Source organism: Rattus rattus, chromosome 1 (assembly GCF_011064425.1).
Source record: "Rattus rattus isolate New Zealand chromosome 1, Rrattus_CSIRO_v1, whole genome shotgun sequence".
Lineage (NCBI taxonomy): Eukaryota > Metazoa > Chordata > Mammalia > Rodentia > Muridae > Rattus > Rattus rattus.
Window position 1 is genome coordinate 93390315 of NC_046154.1, and position 21960 is coordinate 93412274.

General features: G+C 42.5%; 1 protein-coding gene across 1 annotated transcript in view; it reads left to right on the forward strand.

Moving 5' to 3' along the window:
* Svep1 (sushi, von Willebrand factor type A, EGF and pentraxin domain containing 1) overlaps positions 1–21960 on the forward strand; it is a 168478-nt gene that overhangs the window by 41259 nt on the left and 105259 nt on the right. Inside the window, exons 4-5 of the mRNA XM_032903665.1 lie at positions 18651–18809; positions 19914–20093. Coding sequence (XP_032759556.1) covers positions 18651–18809; positions 19914–20093 — 339 coding nt within the window. The remainder of the gene's footprint in view (positions 1–18650; positions 18810–19913; positions 20094–21960) is intronic.

The window sequence follows — 21960 nt, forward strand, 5'->3', positions numbered from 1 at the left end:
CAGTAGCACAGACAGAAAAAAAACTACAATACTGACAAATTAAAAGTATGCATTTAAGTGAAATTTGCAAACACTGCTATGTCTGCTTTCAAAGAGTTTAAGATGCACCCCAGACTTGTGGTTGTGGGAAGATTGAATTCCTGCTTGAGTCACATCACAGCCATTTGCACTGCAGCTCTCTTTCTCAAACTTATAACTGTGCTTATGATTGTGAGGTTCTTGCTTGTGCCATTTGGTGTCCTGTGCCTAGAATCTTCTATGTTTAATTTAATCTCATGGTCTAATCATATGTGTCTGTTCAGCATTCACCTGCACTCCAATGCTCACAGCAAATGCTTCTCCAACACAATACTGACTTTGAACTCTTTCTCCCAAAGCTCATCGCTGACACAGGTGTAGGTGTTTGGGTTCTCTTAAACACCTTCTTGCTGTTTACCTAATGGGGGAAGCATTATTAGGCACATCTTCCTTCTGTATTTTGTGAGTTGCTTCAGGGTGTGGATGTGCTACTTTTAACTCATTATTATTACCATGTTTAATGGCACATAAACTAGGAGTGGACATCAGATTTTTAGTGCATGAATAAATGGGTAAATAAATGGAATGAGTTGCATGTTTAGATGCTAGAGCGCAGCATATGGGAACTCTGCTTGGTTCTCAATTTCCTGGGAAATTTCCATTCCTTGTAGAGAGAATTGGAGGTGAACAAATCTACTGACCCTGAGCAGCCCTGGCTCAGACTCAAAGAGAACCATCTGGAAGGCTGAGTCCAACGATAGGAAGTGGCTAATCACACATTTATCTCTTTCAAGTTATCTAGGTGCTAAGATTGCTTCCAAATCTATTACTAATTCCCTCTCTCTCTCTCTCTCTCTCTCTCTCTCTCTCTCTCTCTCTCTCTCCCTCCCTCCCTCTCCCTCTCCCTCCTCCCTCCTTCTCCTCTAACTCTTTGTGTGTGTGTGAGTCTGTCTGTGTGTGTGTGAGTCTGTCTGTGTGTGTGTAAATCTGTGTGTGTGTGTGAGTCTGTGTGTATGTGAGTCTGTCTGTGTGTGTGTGTTAGTCTGTCTGTGTGTGTGTTAATCTATCTGTGTGTGTATGTGTGTGTGTGTGCATGCGCCCGTGCACACACGAGCATTATTTGCCTACTCTGAAGGCCTGTGATAATGTTTTAGTTACAAGGTGGTCAGCATAAGGTATAGCATTCCAGGCTATCATACATTTTTCATCATTTAAGCAAGTCTTTAACAAATGCACAAAGCTAAGAATGATTACTGTATATAGCATGAGGTTAACAGTTGGGACTTCCTTGTTCAGATGAGATTTACAAGTCTTGTCCAAATACAGGAAAGCTATATGAAAATAAATTGCCAATGTAGAACAAATTTCGAGAAAAAAGTGTGCTTTATGTGAAATATGGCAAAAGGACAAAATTTCATAAAATAATATTCTTTTTCATATTTTATGCTTAAAATAAAAAGAATCTTATTTGCATGTTTTGCTCTTTCCCTCTGGAGAATCCAAAGGAATCAAGTGGAAACCCTTCACAGTAGTAGAATAGGTTTCTAAGACAGTCGGAGAAATACTTTGAAATCGATAAATTCCTCAGCAAGAAATAGTAAGCTTAAAAAGTAGTAATAAGAAACGTATATATGCCTCCCAAGAAGGATCCGAGAGAGCTTTTTGTGCCCCTCCTAAGCAGCTGTGAACTGGGCTGATGTGAGTGTGAATTTAATCTTCAACCTGCATTTCTAGTCAGAAGACTCCTGGGACGTGTTGTTGTTGTTGTTGTTGTTGTTGTTGTTATTGTTGTTTGTTTTTTTGTTTGTTTTTTCAAATTCTGGTTCTTATCTGGAGATATCTATAAAACACAAAGAGAGTTAACTTGAGATATCCAGTCTTTTGTAATTTCAAAGCTTGCTCTGTGCCTCCTCCAACAAGATCTATCCTTCCCAAACAGTTTCACCAACTAGTAACTAAGTATTCAAGCACATGAGACATTGTTCTTCAAATCTTGTCAGATAGTGACTTTGATGCCACCCTTTTGACTGCCACAATGGTCACCCAGTTGCTCTACTCAAGTGCTAACAACTTCCTCCAACTCCCAGCACCTCTGTAGCCCCCCCTTACCTCTGGAAACCATTACTCTGTTGTTTAATTATATAATGTCACTTCAAGAATGTTTTGTAAGTGGAATCATGTAGCGTTTTGAGACTGGTGCTGTTCATTCAGGTAGTTCTCTGGAGGCTCTCCCTGGTTTTTACATGTTAATCGTTTATTCCTTTGCCGGGTAAGTAATAGCGCCAGAAACATGACACAGTTTAACCACCTGTCTCTTAAAGAACATCTGGATGGTTTTCAGTTTAAGGATGTTTTCATTTCCTCTGTGTTGCTATCATAAAACACCCTGAGCAAAAAGTAACCTGGGCGTAAGGGTTTGTTTGGCTTACATTTCCAGACCACAGTCCAGCATTTAGCAGAAGTCAGGGCAGGAACTCAAGGCAGGAAACTTGAGGAAACGCTGCTTCCTGACTTGCTGTCTAGCCTGGTCTCCGGTACATGCTTAGCTAGCTTTTTCTCACAGCCCAAGACTTCCTGCCTAAGGATGGTATAACATACACTGGCTGGACTCCTCCTGCATCAGTTAATAATCAAAACAACTCCCAACAGGCATGACACAGACCTTCCTCTCAGATGGCTATAGACTGTGTCAAACTGACAATTGATGCTAACAAGGATGCATGGGAGTGGAGGGTTGGAAAGGAAATGGGAGGTTGGAGGAGTGGCCAGGGGATATGTTATGGCCAAGGCTGCTATAAATAATCTGTGCACACAGTTTTGTGTGAATATAGGTATTTATGGGCTAGATGTCCAGTGTTGACTTGGTATGGTAACATAGTAACTATGTGCTTAGTTTAACGAGCAAGCTAGCAAACAAACAAACAAATAAAAACCAATACGCTGTTTTGCATTCCCACCAGAAACATACAAGTAGGTTCAACATGATAGTATCTGCCTATATTGCTAGCATTCAAAGGTCTGACACAGGAAGATTCTGTGTCTGAGGCCAGTCTGTGCTACATAGCAAGTGGGTCTTTAAGGAGAAAATAAGAGAGAAGATGGAGGAGAGGGGAAGGGAGGGGAGAAAGAGGGATCTGTGACCCGACTTCTCCGTATCCTCTTTGGCATTTCTTGTTATTGATCCGAGTCATCCGGATAAGAAGGTGGTGGCATCTCATTTGCATTCGCCTGTCTCCGGTGAACCTAGACAGCTTTTGTGTGCCATGGATGCCTTCTTCCAAGAACTGCTGCTGCCTGTTGCTTGTCCTTATTCTAATTGGTTTCTTTAACTTTTTGTTTTTAAAGGATGAGAATTATTTGTATTTTATACATACTGGGTCTGTACCAGCTCTGTAATTTACAAATAGCATCCTTTATTCTGTGGCTTTTTTTTTCATTCTCTCCATTGTCTCCAGGTATAATTGTCCTTTTTTTATTAGTCGAATTTTGGGAGATGTGCAAGGTGATGGTTGTGCTGTATTTGCATGTACTTATACCCCTATGCATAACCCGACGCCCACATCCTGCCCTCTGACGGCTTCTCCTCTCCTAAACACTTCTGCCTTTGCCCTCTCATCTCCCATCCTTCAGACTTCTTCCTCTCTCATAATTAACTTTGTGCTCCTCTCTCTCTCTCTCTCTCTCTCTCTCTCTCTCTCTCTCTCTCTCTGACATATATTACATTTAAATCTACTCTTCCTGAGTCTCATTTCAGTCACCACGATGATCTCCAGATTCATTCATTTTCCTGAGAATGTCATAGTCTCGATCTTTATAACTCGCTAGGAATCCATTAGATGTATTTATCAATTTTTCTTTCTCTCTCTGATTGTACCTTGGCTGTTGGGCATAGAGTAATCATAGAGAAATCATCAGTATGGACCTGCAAATATCTCTATGGTTTGCTGACAGGGCATCCTCTGGGTACCATAGTCAGTAATGGCACAGCCGGGTCATGGCTCTATCTTTAGCCTTTTGAGATCCCACCCCATTGATTATACCAGTTTAAGTTCCCACCAGCGGTGTGTAAGAGTTCTTTTTCCCTCACACCCTTGCCAGCATTCGTCGTTGTTGTCTTGATGATAGCTGTTCTGTGGCATCTCTGTAGGTTTAATTAGCATTTCCCTGGTTGCTAAGGATGTTGAACAATTTTCCAATTATTTGTGGTCCATTTGTATGCTTCTTTCTATTCAACTAATTAGTCCTTTTGTCGACCGGATGGTATTTGGGGTGTTTAATTTGGGGGTTCCTTATGGTTGCTAGATGTTAATTCTTTGCCCTCCCTACATCTGTCAGTGATTCCTCTCCAACTCTTGGCTCTCCGCTCATGCGATTGATTTCCCCTTTGCCGTGAAGAAGCATTGAAACTCTGCATTCGTCCACCCCGGGAGACCTCACTGCTGCTGCTCTGGTCCTTGAGCTCTTGCTTATAATCAGCTCTTAAAGAGCTTTCTACTGGCTGTTTCAGAGTCTCCTGTCTCACATGAATGTGCCTGGTCTGTTTGAAGTTGGTTTTGTGTAAGGTGAGAGATAGGGATCTAGTGTCACTCTCTCAGGTGTGGGACTCGGTTTTGGTGCCATTATGAATGCTGGCGAACTCGAAGGAGTCCATTCAGCAACATTTCCATCTGTGCTTCATGCTTTTGCCTTCTTATAGACTGTGCCTTAGCCCTGCATGTATACTGACACACGTGCCACATGTTTTTTTTTTAATTTTTTTTTTTTTTTTTTTTTTTTTTTTTTATTAACTTTTTATTTTTTCCCTTTACATTTGGCAAACATCCCCTTCCCCCCCCCCCTTCCTTATGGGTGTTCCCTCCCCCCCCCCCCCTTGCTTCCCTCTCGCCAACAGTCTAGTTCACTGGGGGTTCAGTCTTAGCAGGACCCAGGGCTTCCCCTTCCACTGGTGCTCTTACTAGGATATTCATTGCTACCTATGAGGTCAGAGTCCAGGGTCAGTCCATGTATAGTCTTTGGGTAGTGGCTTAGTCCCTGAAGCTCTGTTTGGTTGGCCTTGCTGTACATATGGGGTCTCGAGCTCCTTCAAGCTCTTCCAGTTCTTTCTCTGATTCCTTCAACGGGGGTCCTATTCTCAGTTCAGTGGTTTCCTGCTGGCATACGCCTCTGTATTTGCTGTATTCTGGCTGTGTCTCTCAGGAGCGATATGCATTCACTTTTTGATCATCCGTCTTGAGTTTCATTTGTTCTAGGCATCTAGGGTAATTCGAGCATTTGGGCTAATAGCCACTTATCAATGAGTACATACCATGTATGTCTTTCTGTGATTGGGTTAGCTCACTCAGGATGATATTTTCCAGTTCCAACCATTTGCCTACAAATTTCATAAAGTCATTGTTTTTGATAGCTGAGTAATATTCCATTGTGTAGATGTACCACATTTTCTGTATCCATTCCTCTGTTGAAGGGCATCTGGGTTCTTTCCAGCTTCTGGCTATTATAAATAAGGCTGCGATGAACATAGTGGAGCAACACGTGCCACATGTTATCCTTAAGGTGTGAGGTTTATGGTTGATTGATTAGTTCGCTTGGGTATATCCAGTTCCTCCACACTATCCTGTAAAGGTGGTGATTCCCTCATTTTGTACTGTTGGATGCCGCAGCTTCCATTTCTTGGATACTGGATACTTTCTGTCCCATCAGCTACACTGTGTCAGTCTTTACAGTCCTGTGGAAATCCTTGAAACTGGCTGTGCTCCTTCTCCTTGATCAAAACCATTGTGGTTAATCTAGCCTCGTTATCTTTTCATATACAGTTTAGAATATTATCCTCCTGAGCAAAGAACCCTGCTCTAATTTTCATAGGTGCTATACTATTACCTGCATATCACTTGGTGAGAATTTGACACTTTTGTTATGTTGCAATTTCATATTTATAAGCACAAAGTTTGCTCAGATTTTTTTCAGCACTACGCTTCATGCATAAGTTCTCTTTGTATGATTGACACCCATATATTTGCTTCTGAGCCTCAGTAAGTAATTATTAGTGTGTGTGTGTGTGTGTGTGTGTGTTTTAATTTCAGCTGTGCGATCACTGCTAATCTATGAAAATGCAATGGAGTTTTGTTTGATTTCCTTGGATGCTACCTTTATTTAAGCCTACTCTCTGTTCCAGGAGGGATTCTGGTTCTGACAGAACCTCCTACAAAAAGAATTAGGATGTTTGCAAGTAGAACGTCTTCTTCAGGCTGGAGTGATTTCCCATGTCAAGTCAGCTTCACATCCCTGAAATAAGTCTCACGAGTTCATGGTATAAAATCTGTCCTCTGTATTACTAAGATTTTATTGAGGTTGTTCAGGTCAGCACTTCTGAGATACAGTTGTGTAAAGCGATTTTTACTCTTTATTTGTATTTTAGTGGTTTCCCCACCACCCCTTTCATTGTTTGGGGAGGTGGAAGTGTTTAAAACTACGACTTCAATTTTGTTAGCAACAGAGCCAAATAAACTATTTATCATTGTGTGCACCATGGTGGTTTGCAGGTTTTGAGGAACTTATCTGCTTCTTCTGAGTTGCCAAACATATCTAGACCCACTCTGAACAGTATTATCTCTCGTGCACACCTACAAGGTGTGTTTCGTTTCTGAAAGTGATCATTTGCATATCTTTCTTATTTCAGTTGGTCAAAGCTTTGCCACTTTTACTTGGTTTTTCAAAACTCTTTCATGATACCCACCAAGGCATCTCACCAGAGCCTTACATAGGAATTGGTCAGTTTTCCGTGATTGACAAAATAGCGGGGAAAATCAGCTCACAGTGGAGCAGCTTAACCTTGACTACTGTTCTCAAGGGTTTCCATTCATGGTGCTTGACTTTGTTCAGAGCCCGTGGTGGTAACAGAGCAGGTTGTGGATCAAAGCCTTGAGGTACATGGAGACAGAGCAAAGACTGCTACACGCCCTCCTAGGACACACCTCCAGCAAACCTACTTCTTCCAACCAGGTTCCCTCCCAGGAAACCTCATCACATGAGGCTTTGGGGAACATCTCCCATGGAAAGCGTAGCAACTAACTCGGCTTCTGCTGATGTGACAAGGTTGGAACGCAGGGCTGTTTGTTTAAGTGTTTGGTAGAAGGAATAGAGTACTGTTATCTAAAACATCCTCGCTGCTGGAGCACCCTTTCCCGATCCTTTGGCCAAGTAGAACACTTCTCATTGTTTTGTTTGCCTGTTTGTAGATTCTTCTTTTTTCGGAGCTGGGGACCGAACCCAGGGCCTTGTGCTTGCTAGGCAAGCGCTCTACCGCTGAGCTAAATCCCCAACCCCTTTCCTGTTTGTAGAATACTAGGTCTTCTATCCTGCTTGAACCCCCTTCGCCTTTGACATCATTCTGACCCCGCCCCTGACCACGCCCCCTGACCACGCTCCCGCTTTTGAGTTCTGGACAATGTCCTCTTTTGTTTTCATCTTTTTATTTATTTTTTAAAATTATTTTAATTAATAATTAAATTAATGCACAAACGTCACCCAGCTGATATGAGGAAGCCACTCAAACACTTGCCCAGTCCCACACTGTACATCTCAGAGAGCTTGTATGCAGTTAGAATGGCCCCTCTGAGGCTGTCGGGTTTTACATTTCCACAGCCAGTTACATGTATATTCTCTTACCCACTGTAAAGAAGAACTACGGGAGAATTTAAATTGGAAAAGCAAAAGAGACGTACAGCCTCTAGTCTTTAGTGTCCTGCATGGGTTCTGCTCTTCCTCAGCACTGACGTTACCCTCTCGTTCTCTTTTCTAAACTCCATCCCTCCTTTACAGCTGTTTGCACATGTACGTTACAGCTATGATGTGCGAATGAGGGAAAATACATGGTGTTTCTTTCACCTACTTAATAACCTTTCTAAATCGGGCCATTTTCTTACAAATTTTACTATTCTTTGCCCATGAACACTACTCTATTTTGAACATACACCACATTTTCATTGTTCATTCATCTGTTCATGGCATCTAAGGTGGTTCCTTTTCTTTTCCCCATAGCAGATAAAACAGTAATAATACAGATGTGCAAATATCTCTGTAGTAGGATGCAGAGCTCCTTCATGCACACATCCAGATGTGGAACAGTTGCATCATAGAGAGCCTCCAAGCAGATTTCCATAATGACATATTAATGTGCTCTGCCACCAGGACTCTTTCCAACATTGGCGGTCAGACTTTTTGATGCTGGCCATTCTGAAAGGCTGAGGTGGTACCTCTAAGTAGTTTTAACTTACATTGCCCTCATGACTAGTCTTGTTGAGTAGTTTAAAGAATAGTCATTGGTCATTTCCTTTGACATTTTCTGTTTAATTTCTTAGCCGTTGGGATAGTTTTGTTTCTTTGGTGTTCAGTTTCTTCACTCTTTGTAAATTCTGGACATTAGTACTCTGAGATTTTCTATTCCAGATGTTATCTGTGGGCCTCACCGAGTTTTGGGTTGCTTGGCTTGGTCTGTGAACAGAACTTCATTGCATGTGGTCCCATCTGTTGATACTTGGGGCTGGTTCTATCCTTGCCAAGCCCGGTGCCTTGAGGTATTTCCCCTACGTTGTCTTGTGATGCCGTACTTTCCCCTGCTTCATTGCCTGTGTGTGCTGATGTCCTGCAAAGGGGCACAGACGGGGTCCTAGCTTCTTCTTCATCCCCAATATCCCATTACTCCTTCTCATCCCTTTGGAGGGGCTCCAAATTTTAGTTAACAGCTTTGCTTGCCCATGCAGGAGTGATGGGGGGAAACCAGCTTTGTAATTAGTTACATAACTTAGGATCAGTTGCAAAGCCATCAGTAATTTAGGGAATTCTTTCCTCCACACCCTATCTTAATGGGTGAAATGGGAGGAAGATGACGACATAGAGAAATCTCGTGTGTTGACAGCATGGCAGTTGCCAAAGTAAAGCACTTGCAGTTTCATTTACACAAATACCATTCAGAAAACACTTCAGATGTTTTAATATGAGGGTCTAAAGGAAGAAAGCGTGACATGATACTTACTTCAAGAGTGTCAGACTAGACCACACAGGCAGGCCATTCTTTCCAAAACAGGTTTTATGGAAACACAGAAGAAAATCATGTAATTCTTTCGACTCCTTCAACTGTTTGAGTGACTATATTTAGATAGCAGATAAGACTGTTGCATAGTCTTCCCTTAAGATGGCTTACTATGAAATGAGGCTGTAACGACAGAAACAAGTCAGAAGAGGTGTCATGGCCAAGAATTATGAGTCACACATTTCTGTGTGTGCACATACATGCACACTATGTTCACACATGCCCGATTCACAGGTGTGAGTGTGGACATGCGTGTGTCCAGTGAACATGAGGAGATCAGTGAACAATCGCAGGTCTTGTCCCTTCCCTTCCATCTCACTTACAAGGACACTTTGTTGTCCAACCCTGTTCTACGTTCATTCACAAGTTCTTCTTTCTCTGCCTCCCATCTCACAGTGACAATGGACTATTGATAATTTTAAAACTGTTGTTACCTAGGGAAATGGCTCAGTTAGTAAGATGCTGTCCTTGCAGGTATAAGTACCTGAATTCAATCCCTCAAACCCAAGGAAAAAATGGTAGGCATGTTTGTGAACACTCATAACTCAACCCTGTGGAAGAAGAGACAGAAAGATCCCTGGGGCTTACTGAAAAATTGCTCTAGCTTCACAGGTAAACTCCATGCCAGTGAGAGATGCTATTGCCAAGGGCCAGTCTTGGCTTGAAAGAGAGTTCCTGAAAGAAGGGTTGTTTAAGAGTGGCAAAAATCATGTCTGTTCAAGACAACTTCCTCTAGAGATCACCAGACAACTAATTGAGATAGTTCAGTTCTCACAAACCAAAGCCCAGTCTTTTATTTACTTACCAATTCAGTCATTTACTCCAGGTTCCCTTTTGATTATCCAATGAAGCAGCATTCCATGATCCCAATCCCTTAACTCTTAAAAAGAGACATCAAGCGCATTCTTTTAAACACTTCAAATGAGTTCAGAGATCTGCCTGCCTCTGTAAGTACAGACAATAAGTTTAGCTAGGTAGGATCCTATCCTGAAATTGCCATTCCCACCCTGCCTGGGTCTGAACCTAACCTATCTCTGTCCCAGGCTGACTTTGAACTCAGGAATCTGCCTGCCTTTGTATCTTTCTGACAAGCTGGTTCATGCTGTAGCTATCTTGGTTCTTTTAGGTCTGTGAAGCTCCTTATACAATTCATTTTGCATCTTTATACTTTGCATAGTTGAGAAATTACATACTTTTTGAACTCTTGTTTTCAGAGTTCATTCCAACAGCCTTAAGGGCTATCCTGAAGGTCACAGCATTCCACCATTTTGCTGACACACAGACACACCCTTTCCTCCTGGGACTCATGCTGTCTCTGATTAGCCTAGTATTGTTAACCTTGGCAGAGAGGACATTTCTCAATAAGGAGAAGATTTCCAAAAGTAGGAACATGAAGTAAAATATACATATTTTTATACAAACAAGCCTCATACCTGCAACTGTTAACACTCATGGAGGCCCATGCTTTACTGGTTCTGTTCCAGGGGCAGGTAGCCATGTCATGCTGTCCCTTCCACACGGCCATGTAGGACTCAGCATCCTATCTCAAATGAGATTGATGGAAATTTTCAAATGACACCTAAAGTTGTTCACACACACACACACACACACACACACACACACACACACACACACTTTAAAAAAAAAACACTATTGCTAGGTGTGTTGGTGCATCCTTTAATCCCAAAATTTGAGAGACAGAGGCTGGTGCGTCTCTGTGAGTTTTAGTCTAGCCTGGCCTGTGCAGTTATTTGCAGGCCATCCAAGGCTCTATAATGAAACCCCCATCTCAAAAACTCAAGTAATAAAAGCCTGTTAAAAGAACCACCTCCCCATTGTATTTGTAAAGTACAGGTGAGGGGCAGGTACAGGATAGAAGGATGCCTGTCATTGGAGGAGAAGGAAGGATGGGCGGGAGAGAAGTTTGAAGGAAGAGGAGGAGACTAGGGGAGAGAGGAGGAGACAGGAGGGAGAGAGGGAGAGAAGCCGTGGCAGGACAAGATGGCAGGTGATGTTAAGATTCTGCTCTGTGTATTTACAGGTTGTTATTAATGTTCTCAAGGGATGGATGGTACCGGGCTTGTATGTTTAAGTGGGCAATTATATCTTACCAATTGGATCTAAAATAAATAAATAAATAAACAAACAAACAAACAAACAAAAAAGCCTGTTAATACCCCGTGAATGGGAGTACAGAAAGCCATGTGTCTGTAGCCTTGATGATGGGTGTCTTAGTCAGGTTTCTATTCCTGTACAAACATCATGACCAAGAAGCAAATTGGGGAGGAAAGGATTTATTCAGCTTACATTTCCACGTTTCTGTTCATCACCAAAAGAAGTCAGGACTGGAACTCAAGCAGGTCAGGAAGCAGGAGCTGATGCAGAGGCTGTGGAGGGATGTTTCTTACTGGCTTGTTTTCCCTAGCTTGCTCAGCTTGCTCTCTTATAGAACCCAAGACCACCAGCCCAGGGATGGCACCACCCACAATGGGCTGGGCCCTCCCCCTTGATCACTAGTTGAGAAAATGCCTTACAGCTGTGTCTCGTGGAGGCATTTCCTCAAGGGAGGCTCCTTTCTCTGTGGTAACGCCTTTTCTAGTCTCCACAGGCACTGCACACACATGGTGCACAAATATACATGCAAGCGAAACACTCATATACATAAAAGAAGAAAGTTCATATTTTGCTGAGAAATTTTTATAGTAAATCAGGGACTGGAAAAAGTACAATAATTTATATAAAGATTATGTAAAATTAGAAAAGGTAGGCATCAGGGTGAGCATCCAATGTTAAGAGAAACTAATAGATGATACGTTTTCTTCCCTTCTTTATGTGAATCTGAGTCACCAGCTCTTCTAGAAAGGAAAAATAAAGTCAAAGATAGCTCTAAAACTCAAAAAAGTGCTTCACCTAAAAGTGGATGCCCACAAAAGCTTAATTATAAAAATATAGTTGAGCTCCTGTCTTCAGACCATGAACTTTGTAACACAATTAAGAGAGCAGTTTCCAACAAAAAGAGTATTGTCTTCATATCTCATACTCAGGTTGTATACGCCAACTCATGTGTGTTTAAATTCTTAATACATGACAATTTCTTCACCAAGGCATCCCTTAAGGACTTGAGGGTTTTGGTTTTGACAGTTTAGGTAATACATCACTCTCCTGGCAAGTCTGAACAGGAAAGTCATCACAAGATGGACACCCTGTGGTTAAGGTGCCATTTGCTACTATGGCACCCCACAGGGTTCAAATTCACAATTTTGTTTAAATAGTCTGTACTCTAGCCAAATGATCTGACCGATTCCAAGAGAGAGAGAGTGGCAGGATACTTGTACATTCCACACAAGCACTGAAGTGTAAGACTCCAGGGTCACCTAATTCACTGACAAAATCATAATGGGCCAGAGCTGCCTAATGGAAATAAAATCCCTATGGGTGCAACTCCATCTTGTTTTTGTGAAAGTGTTGGCTCAACATTGGAGAAGGCAGCTTTTCCCCAGCAATGAAGTTTTAAACTCAAAATCCTAGCACATCTATGAAAATAGATTCTGTACTCAGACCAAATTTATAAGGTTGGAAGGACATGTGATGTTGTTATAACATCATGTTTGCTGCCCTGCCTAGGTAGAGCAGAAATGAAGACTTCTGGATGGTTCAACTCCACAGGCTGCCATTATACTCTACTTGAATGGGCATCCTGGCACCCTGCACACCACCAGATGCATCTCATGCAATCTCTCTGAAGCCACACTCCTTAAAATTATTCACTAACCCTTAAAGAGGAATTGTGCAAGAACCAAGGCTTTTGATTCTTATTATGATTTTAAAAGTAAACTTAGAGCATGTGTAAAAAAGAGTTTGATATAATGCTATTCTCTGCAGGTTGTGTGTTACACAGACAAATAATACACATTGTACAGTGTATGTTATCATTTAATAAGCCGGACAGATTAGAGAGCATAGAGGCCCCTCTCTTTTTACAGATTCCAAAATGGTTGGTGGTCACCGTCAATTGAAGGAAGATCTAATGTTTGTATGTGACAAATTCAAGACTCTCACTTCCAAGAATAGTAGCTAATCACCACCCACATGCTTCTGAAAAAGGAAAGTGTTTATTCCAACCACAACAAAAAGAGAAGTTAAGAAATAATATTTGGTTTACTCGTTTTAAACAGAAAAACAAAACCCAAACAAATAACGACTCCCCACTCCCTACACCTCTAACAAGCCTTGAGAAAGTTGTTCAAACCGCAGATTTATTTCGTCTCTTCAACTTCTGCTCAGTTTGGGATGAGGACATGGTTCACCCTTGAAAGTCCAGGAAACTGAATACACCTCTGCCCTAGAATTGTGTAATGCCTCCAAACTGTTCTCCTGGAGTCTGTTTCCCATCAGCACTGTGAATTTCACAATATGTTTCCAAATGGCTTTCAGATATTTTTATCCCAAACAGTATTCTCCAATGTTGTAAGCCCTTGACTATTCAAGGGAGCTTGGCAAATATAACGTAGGGTCAGTTTCTTCTCAAGTTCTATTATTTTTCAACATAAACTACCAAAAATCTGCATCTGGAGTCTGACTGCCCTCAGGGAATGCTTCTGCAGGTTGCTTTTTCCTAGTCTATTTGTGGAATTTTCACTCACATCACCTTAGGAAAAACCTTAGACTTCATTAGCTAAAACTTCCTAATGTGGTACATATGGAAAAGAAAACTCATGTTCCAGCACCCTGAGCTCGTGAGTGGGAGAGCCGAAATCATCAGTTGTCTTGACTTCCCTGTCCATCATCTCTCTTCATTCCATTGTTGCTCTTCATGACATTAGTGTGACCCCCACATAGGGCTGTCCTCCACTTACCTTCTAGCAAGTGCTATTTCTCCTTGTCCTCCTCTGATTGGATGACTTCAGACCCAGGCAGTGAGACAGACAGCTGTGAAGTCCAATGAATTGGAAAATTCTGTGAATTTACCAGAGTGTATTGCCCACTTAGAGAAAGACAGAGATGAGTGAACTATTACACACACTGGAACCAGAGCACGGGAGTGGGGGTGGTGATGTGTTGTGGGGCTCAGAAAAGAAGACAGCACAGTTGTCAAAAGAGGTTGGGGAAACTTTGAGGAGTAAACCAGAGTCTTGAAGGATGCCGGAAGTTCTCCTAGAGGAAGGGAAACATATGCAAAGGCAGAATCTAAGTGAAGGACAGGAAAGGGAAAGAAATGAAGGGATAACATTTACCAAGTGCCAAAACATTTATTACAACGCATCCAACAGAAGAATACTCCCCCTCTGTGTGGTTGGAAAGCAATGAGCTGGGCAGAGTATTCAAAGTTTACTGAATGGAGGATGGAGAGATGGGTCAGTTGCAAAGAGTTCTGGCTGCCCTTCCAGAGGACCCAAGTTTGATCCCCAGAACCTAAATGTCAGCTCACTCCAGTCTGTAACTCCAATTCCAGGGTATTCAATGCTCTCTTCTGGACTCCGAGAGCATCAGACATCCATGTAGCACACATACATACATGCAGACAAAACACATATGAAAATAATAGAATAATTTTACGACATTTAAAAACCATCACAGAGACAAAGTATGGAGCAGAGACTGAAGGAAAGGCCATCCAGAGACTGCCCCACTGGGGATCCAGCTCATATACAGCCACCAAACCCAGACACTATTACTGATGCCAAGAAGTGCAAGCTGACAGGAACCTGATGTAGCTGTCTCCTGAGAGGCTCTGCCAGAGCATGACAAATACAGAGGCGGATGCTTGCAGCCAACCATTGAACTGTGAATGGGGTCCCCAATGGAGGAGTTAGAGAAAGGATTGAAGGAGCTTAAGGGGTTTGCAACCCCATAAGAACAACAATACCAACCAACCAGAGCTCCCAGGGACTAAACCACCATCCAAACAGTACACATGGAGGGACCCATGGCTCCAGCTGCATATGTAGCAAAGGATGGCCTTGTTGGGCACCAATGGGAGGAGAAGCCTGTGGTCCTGTCAAGGCTGGACCCCCCCAGTGTAGGGGAATGTCAGGGCAGGGAGACAGGAAGGGGTGTGTTGGTGGGTGGAGGAACAACTTCATAGAACTGGGGCAGGGGGTGGTGGAGGGGGAGATGAGAGAGGGGGTTTATGGACAGAAAACCAGGAAAGGGGATAACATTTGAAATGTAAATAAAAAATCCAACAAAATAAAATCATTTAGATTACTGAATATTTAACTCTTTATTTGAAAGGGGGTGGGAGAATATGTGTGGTCACAGTCTGTGTATGTGAGTGTGTAGGTGGTGCCTGTGGAGGCCAGAGGTTGCTGTCTGCTGCCTTCCTCTATTGCTTGCCTTGGACCCTTTTTTTTTTTTTTTTTTTTTGAGACAGGATCTCTTTGAACTTGAAACTCACTGATTCAGCTACCCTGGCTGACCAGCAAACTTCAGTGACCTGCCCATCTCCATTCACCTTGGCCAGGGATTAGGATGGTTTTCTTTTTTTTTTGTTTGTGTGGTTTTTGGGTTTTTGCTGTTGTTTGTTTTTTTGTTTTTGCTTTTGTTTTTACATGATGCTTGATGCCTTGAACTCTGGTCTTCATGCTCACACAGGAAACACTGAGCCATCTCCGTAGCTCAGGGATTGTATTTCTATAGCCACTGTCTAATTGGTTGGCTGTGCCTTAAGAACTTAAGAAAGCCTTTCTCTGTGAACATTTGCATCGGGATAATAAATGGTGTCTAGTGTATGTTCTTGGTTATGTTTGGTCGGAACACCGTTGGAATCAGAACTCACTAAAGAGAACATGCTCCGTGCTTTCGGTGAATCCCCTCAGGCGGCCCTGTAGAAACATCACCTGCCTTTCTCAGCCCAGGAAAAGCCTTTTCTCCTCATCTCAGGCACCTATCTGTAGGAGGTGCTAGCATCCTTTGAGATGCTGCCAGATTAAAAGGCAGCCATTCCCTTTCACTTCATTCTGAGCAGTAAACTGTTTGCCCTGGGATTGTCGGCCACGAATATTTATTTTGTCCTGAGGAAGACTTACTTCTCTGTCACTTTATCCCTTAGCCACTTATCTCTGCCTTGCGTCCCACAAGCCCCACCCTGTTCTTCCTCTTCTCTCCCTTCTACCCTCTCTAAAAGGACTTGTTATGTAGCCTAGGGTAGCCTCAAACTCACAATTGCTCTGTCCCTGCCTCCTGAGTGGCGGAAGTTTGTGTCACTGCACCAGTCTGTTCTTTACATGTGTGTTTTTTATTTCTCCTTAAGATGCTAATTTGTTTCCTTCGCTGGGATATTTTGAAGGTTTTACTTATCTTTTAACAGCATACTGTTTTCACAGTGTAAGTCTGATGTATTTCAGGTTTCTATCCTATCAACAGATCAAAGAGATTGGTGGTTAGATAGACTCGTGGCTTCCCCCCTCCCACCTTAACTCATGTCCTTTTGCATTTCATTCCTTCCTGTTATTTCTTCCTCTCTTTTGTTTTCTATCTTTCAGATTTTCTTTGTCCTTTTCTCTCTGTTTGCTTGGAACTCGTATATTCTTTCTCTTATTCATAGTCCCACTGCATTAATGTACACATTGGGACCTGCCTTGTCGTTACCTTTGAAATGGGTGGCTCTCTCATTTCTGTGTGCCTGCCTGTTTCACCTCGAACCTTTCTTCTTTATCCGATGTAAAACTTATGCTCCCTCTGATCATCCCTTTTCCTGAGAAGAGGGAGGTTTACTTGATATTCGTTTCAGTCTTCACAATTATTTCAGTGAAATATTAGAGCGCCACTACCTGTTCCCCGAGCTTCTCGGGCTCGGGAAGTTTATCGAACACTATTTTTCTCTCACTTTTGTACTAGTGATGGATTTCCTTCTTAGCCAATGAACTGAGACTTATGTACTAAAGTCGTGCACACTGCCCAGCACCCCCTCTCTTGAGTCCCTTACCCAGCGCTCTATTTAGATTCAAATGTCCTTTTGCATAGCTGTCCACCTTCATCCGTGCTTTTTCCCTGCCATTTGTTCTTGCACTGGAGAAACGGAGCATCCGTTTGATTCCCATCCGTCTCTTACTTATTTTTCTCATTAACGTGTGACGTGCCGCCTTTATGTTGGGCGTGGCTTTCATAAACTTCACTTGGCTGTTGCTGTGCATCTTTGCACTAAAGCTTCCGGGTAAACACAGTCTCAGCACACAGTATGATGGTGACTGCCCCTGAGCCGACTTAGCTCTGCTGTCCTACAATTCTACTGCTCCAGTCAATTAGGCCCCTGGGCAAAGTTCATTTTGTCCTTACGAATGGCTGTCTTGATCTTAATGTCTTTCTCCTGCAAACTCTCACCTCTGTTTAAAGGAGACCTTGCCTTGCACTTAACTGAGGATCCTGGTCCTCAGCGTTGGGATGCAGAAGTGTAATTCAACAGCACCTCCCCGTTCACCAACAAAATGCTCTGATGGAAGTGTCCCTTCCCTTATGCCCTTAGGAAAGACCCCCCGATGAACTTTTATTAAGGACCAGTAGCCATATTAGTATTTTTAAATGCCTCCTTCATTTTTAAAGTTTTACATGGATTCGGACCTAGAATTTCCTAGCATGTGCCATGGGAGTTTGATATATTTTGCACCATAATGAAGAATTTTAGAACCATGGCCATTTCCCTGATAAGTGCATTCGATTATGAATCTTCTAGTGTGATTGCTTCACACTTCTGGATGAAAATACACACCTGTTAGCTGTGACTTCTCTAATCAGTAATCAAACCCACTTTATGGCTGTACTTTATTCAATTGCTTAGTGGAGTGTCCCCAAGTCCCCTTTATATTAAACAGCTTACTTTTGAGCTGTTTTCACAGATCGGCAACCCCAAAGGGTTGAAGCTACACATTCAAATCAGACCCTGTCAGCACAGGGGGGGATGACTGAAGCAAGATCAACCAGGTTCTGCTTTTAATCTTTTCTTGCTGTGAGCTGAGAGAAGTGGGATCTTCCCTTCCTTTTTCTTCAAAAGACCTTTTCCCATCATTTTCTCCTCTAGCCCTCCATGTTCTCCTTGTCCCTTGTCAAATGCTTCCAACAAACATGATGATGAAGAAGTGACTTCATCATGGATATCTACACGGAGTGGGCACAAGGATGTCAGGGCAGAGGTGGAGTCGGTCCCAGAATGGAAGCGCTGAAATATGGATGATTTCTGATTTGCTATAATTGGCTGCCTTGGGAGCTGGAGAGGTGGTTCAATGGTTAAGAGCACGGTCTGCTCTTCCAAGGGGCCTGTGTTTGATTCTCAGCAACCACATAGCATTGAGCGACCCTCTGTAACTCCAGTTTCAGGCAATCTGATGCCCTCTGCTAGCCTCTGTGGATAATGCATGCACATGATGTCCATGTCAGCAAAACACATGCATACAATAATTCTTCCTTTAAATTTGCTTTTTTGCTTGAGTTATGTAATGATTATTTCTGTGTAGAATGATTGTATCCTGCACCATTACTTTAAACATTCTTCTAACTTTCTATGAACGTATCACATACTTGACTTCTCTGGCCAATCGTATGCCCACAGCTTGCCCGCCTGGGACGTATAAGCCGGAAGCTTCTCCAGGAGGAATCAGCACGTGCATCCCATGTCCTGATGAAAACCACACCTCTCCACCTGGAAGCACAGCCCCTGAAGACTGCGTGTGCCGAGAGGGATACCAGAGATCTGGCCAGACCTGTGAGGGTAAGCTCCCCACTGCTAATGAATGGGATCTAGAAAGCTGGTCTTGATCTCTGTGATGCTGAATGGTGGTTGTGTCTGTTCACTGGGATTGTCTTTAACATCCCTGGCTTTGGTCACACCTCTTCGGGGGGGGGTGACCATTTGCTTCTATTACATAGCATTTGTTAGCACTAAACACATAAGCACCATGGTTCAGTGACAGGACCTGGGGCCACAGGAGTAATGTGGTTGCAGAAAGCATGAGTTAGTACTTAGAAATGAGGAATGCTACAACTTGGGTAATGAATTTGAATAGCAAATAAACGTATCTTGGCCCTGATGGTGCTCAAATTTATATAATTTTGTTCATAAATATTTCCCATCATGCTGAAAGTAGAAAGTATTTACATAGTATACAGCACGTGGTAGAAGCTGTGTTTTATAGTCTCTATCAATTAGACTGGCTTTTCTACTTTATTTTTGTTTGTTTTTTGTTGTTGTTGTTGTTGTTTTGTTTTGAGATACATTTTATCCTCATAGCCTTGGCAGTCCTAGAACTCACTCTGTAGCCAGGCTGGCCTCAAACTCACAAATCTGCCTGCCTCTGCCCCAGAGTGTGTGCCACCACTCCAGGCTGCGTGTTTCTTCATTGTACCTTACTAAGAGAGAAAGCAGTTAATGATCTATGAAAGTCAAGAATTAAGGACTAGGGTTATAGCTTGGTGGTAGAGCATGTGCTTAGCATACATGAGGAGGTCCTGGGGTCCAGCACCAAAGCTCTGGAAGAAAGCCTAGGAAATCTTGCATTTACCCTTGCCAAAATCAAAATGAAGCTGTTTGAAACTTAAAAAGTAGTGTTCGGCCTATATTACATTTTCATTGTTAGCAAATATCTACCAGGAGTCATATGTAAGAGTTCTTCTTCCAAACACACTGAGAAATCAGATGGATCAAATGGAAAACCATGGGGAATTACAATATATAAAAATAGATGTAGACAGACAGACAGGCAGGCAGACATAGAGACAGACAGACAGCATGCTTTGTTCAATAAACTGAAACAATGCAGTTCCACAGACAAACATCTGACTTTGCTTTTTTTGTTTTTCTCTCCGTGAACCTTAGTTGTCCACTGTCCTACACTGAAACCTCCTGAAAATGGTTTCTTTATACAAAACACTTGCAAAAACCACTTCAATGCTGCCTGTGGGGTCCGATGTCGCCCTGGATTTGACCTCGTGGGAAGCAGTATCCATTTGTGTCAACCCAATGGTTTGTGGTCTGGGACAGAAAGCTTCTGCAGAGGTATGGAGCCTGGCTAGTTTCTGTTGTTTCTTGCAGTCTTGCTTCACATTCAGTATTTAAAGTCTAATGGGCTAGTCAGTCATTTGCTGATTTTCTGATCTCAGAGATCATACTCCTTAGAAGCGAGAGTTGTAGGAAGGTTGAGAATTGCTAAGTTTCACTGACCTCAGCATTACAAACTATGTCATCCATATTCCTTCCATGATGGCTGTCTAGAGCACCAATTCTCAGCCTGTGGGTCATGACTGCTTTAGGGGCCAGATATCAGATATCCTGGCTATCAGAAATTTGCATTGCGATTCATAACAGCAGCAAAATTACAGTTGTGCAGTAACAACAAAAATAATTTTATGGTTGGAGTCACCACAACATGAGGAACCGTATAAAAGGATCAAAGCATTAGGAAGGTAGAGAGGTAAATGGGTGGGTTACTCAACTTACTATACAGGTAACAAGAACGTTAGGTCAGGCCACAAGCTCTGGGATAGTCAGAATTCTACCATGAGACATGAGTCATGCCAGAGCCTTGCGATGGAAGGACCTCAACTCAATCGTCCCCAGCTATAGAAAGTGGAAAATTTATTCTGGTAAGAGCCCAAGGAGCTAAGTCAAGGCAGCAAGAAAGAAGGTGGGAACAGCAGTGGAAGCATGGCTTCCACATCAAAGGCAGAATAGTATCTCAGGTCACTCCTATTTGGCTGTCTCCATTATGAGTTCCTAGTACTTACAACCACACAGACCAACCTCCAAAGGCTTCACAAGGGAAGGAAGAGGCTCCCAAGGGAAGACGAGAGCAAGCCAAGGACTTAAGGATCTCCAACAGCTTGGCCCAAGGCTGCGCTGTATAGTGTACTAGATTTGAGACATAGGTATATGTAAAATTTAATAATTGGTTTTTTTGAAGTTCAAACTTAGTTGAACATCTCAGTGGATTGATTTGTTGTTCATTGCTAAACCTGCAGCCATGCTCTCTCCATGGTCAACAGTCTTTGCTGAAGAGTTAACTTCTCCAAGACTCCATAATTCACCCAGATCTCTAGGCAAAAGATGGTGTCTCCTGGGAACCTGAGCTTCTATATCCACAGGGAAAGCTCATTGATCCGCTGTTTCAAGAGCATTTCAAAGTTCCACAGACGCCCATTGTCTGTGTTTATTGGCCACTGAAATCGAACCCAGTAGAAAACAGGAAGCTGTGCAAATCAGATCTCTGATGTGTATCCTACAAAAAGTCAAGGAGAAACCATGGCCAGAGGGTTGAATAAAATGACTGGCAGGGAAGCTTGGAAAAGTAAACGGGTGAGCCTCAAAGGCAAATGCAATGATAAAGTAAAAGTGGGACTCCGAAGACTTGAGGGGAAGTCTAAGAGCAATGAGATTCCTTAGCACGGGGGTGGGGGTGGGGGGATTTCAAGACTATTCACACAATGAAAACATAGTGGAAACCCAAATTAATAAATTGAAAAATGTAACCTGAGAAATTCCCTTGAAGGTAGAGGATAATTTCAAAGATAAAGAAATTCTGAGGGAAAAAAATGATGTGGCAGAAAAATAACCACTAGAAATATTCCTCTCTTGTTATGAATTCAGAGAGTGAGCAGTAACAGAAGATCAAAGTCTATCACCCCAAGGTGAAATCTTGAAAATAAATATGCACAATGCAAACCTTTGGATCTGCCTTAAAATCAGTTACTGGATGCCAGAAAAAAATATTAAAAACAGACCAATGTCTGGAAATAATCTTAGCAACATAATCTGAATGTCCCCAGAAAAACACAAAATAGCATTGACTTCCTAGTAACAAATAACATTACCTCCAAGAGGCTCCGGTCAGCCCGAGGCTGTTTACTGGACACACAAAATGTCTGAA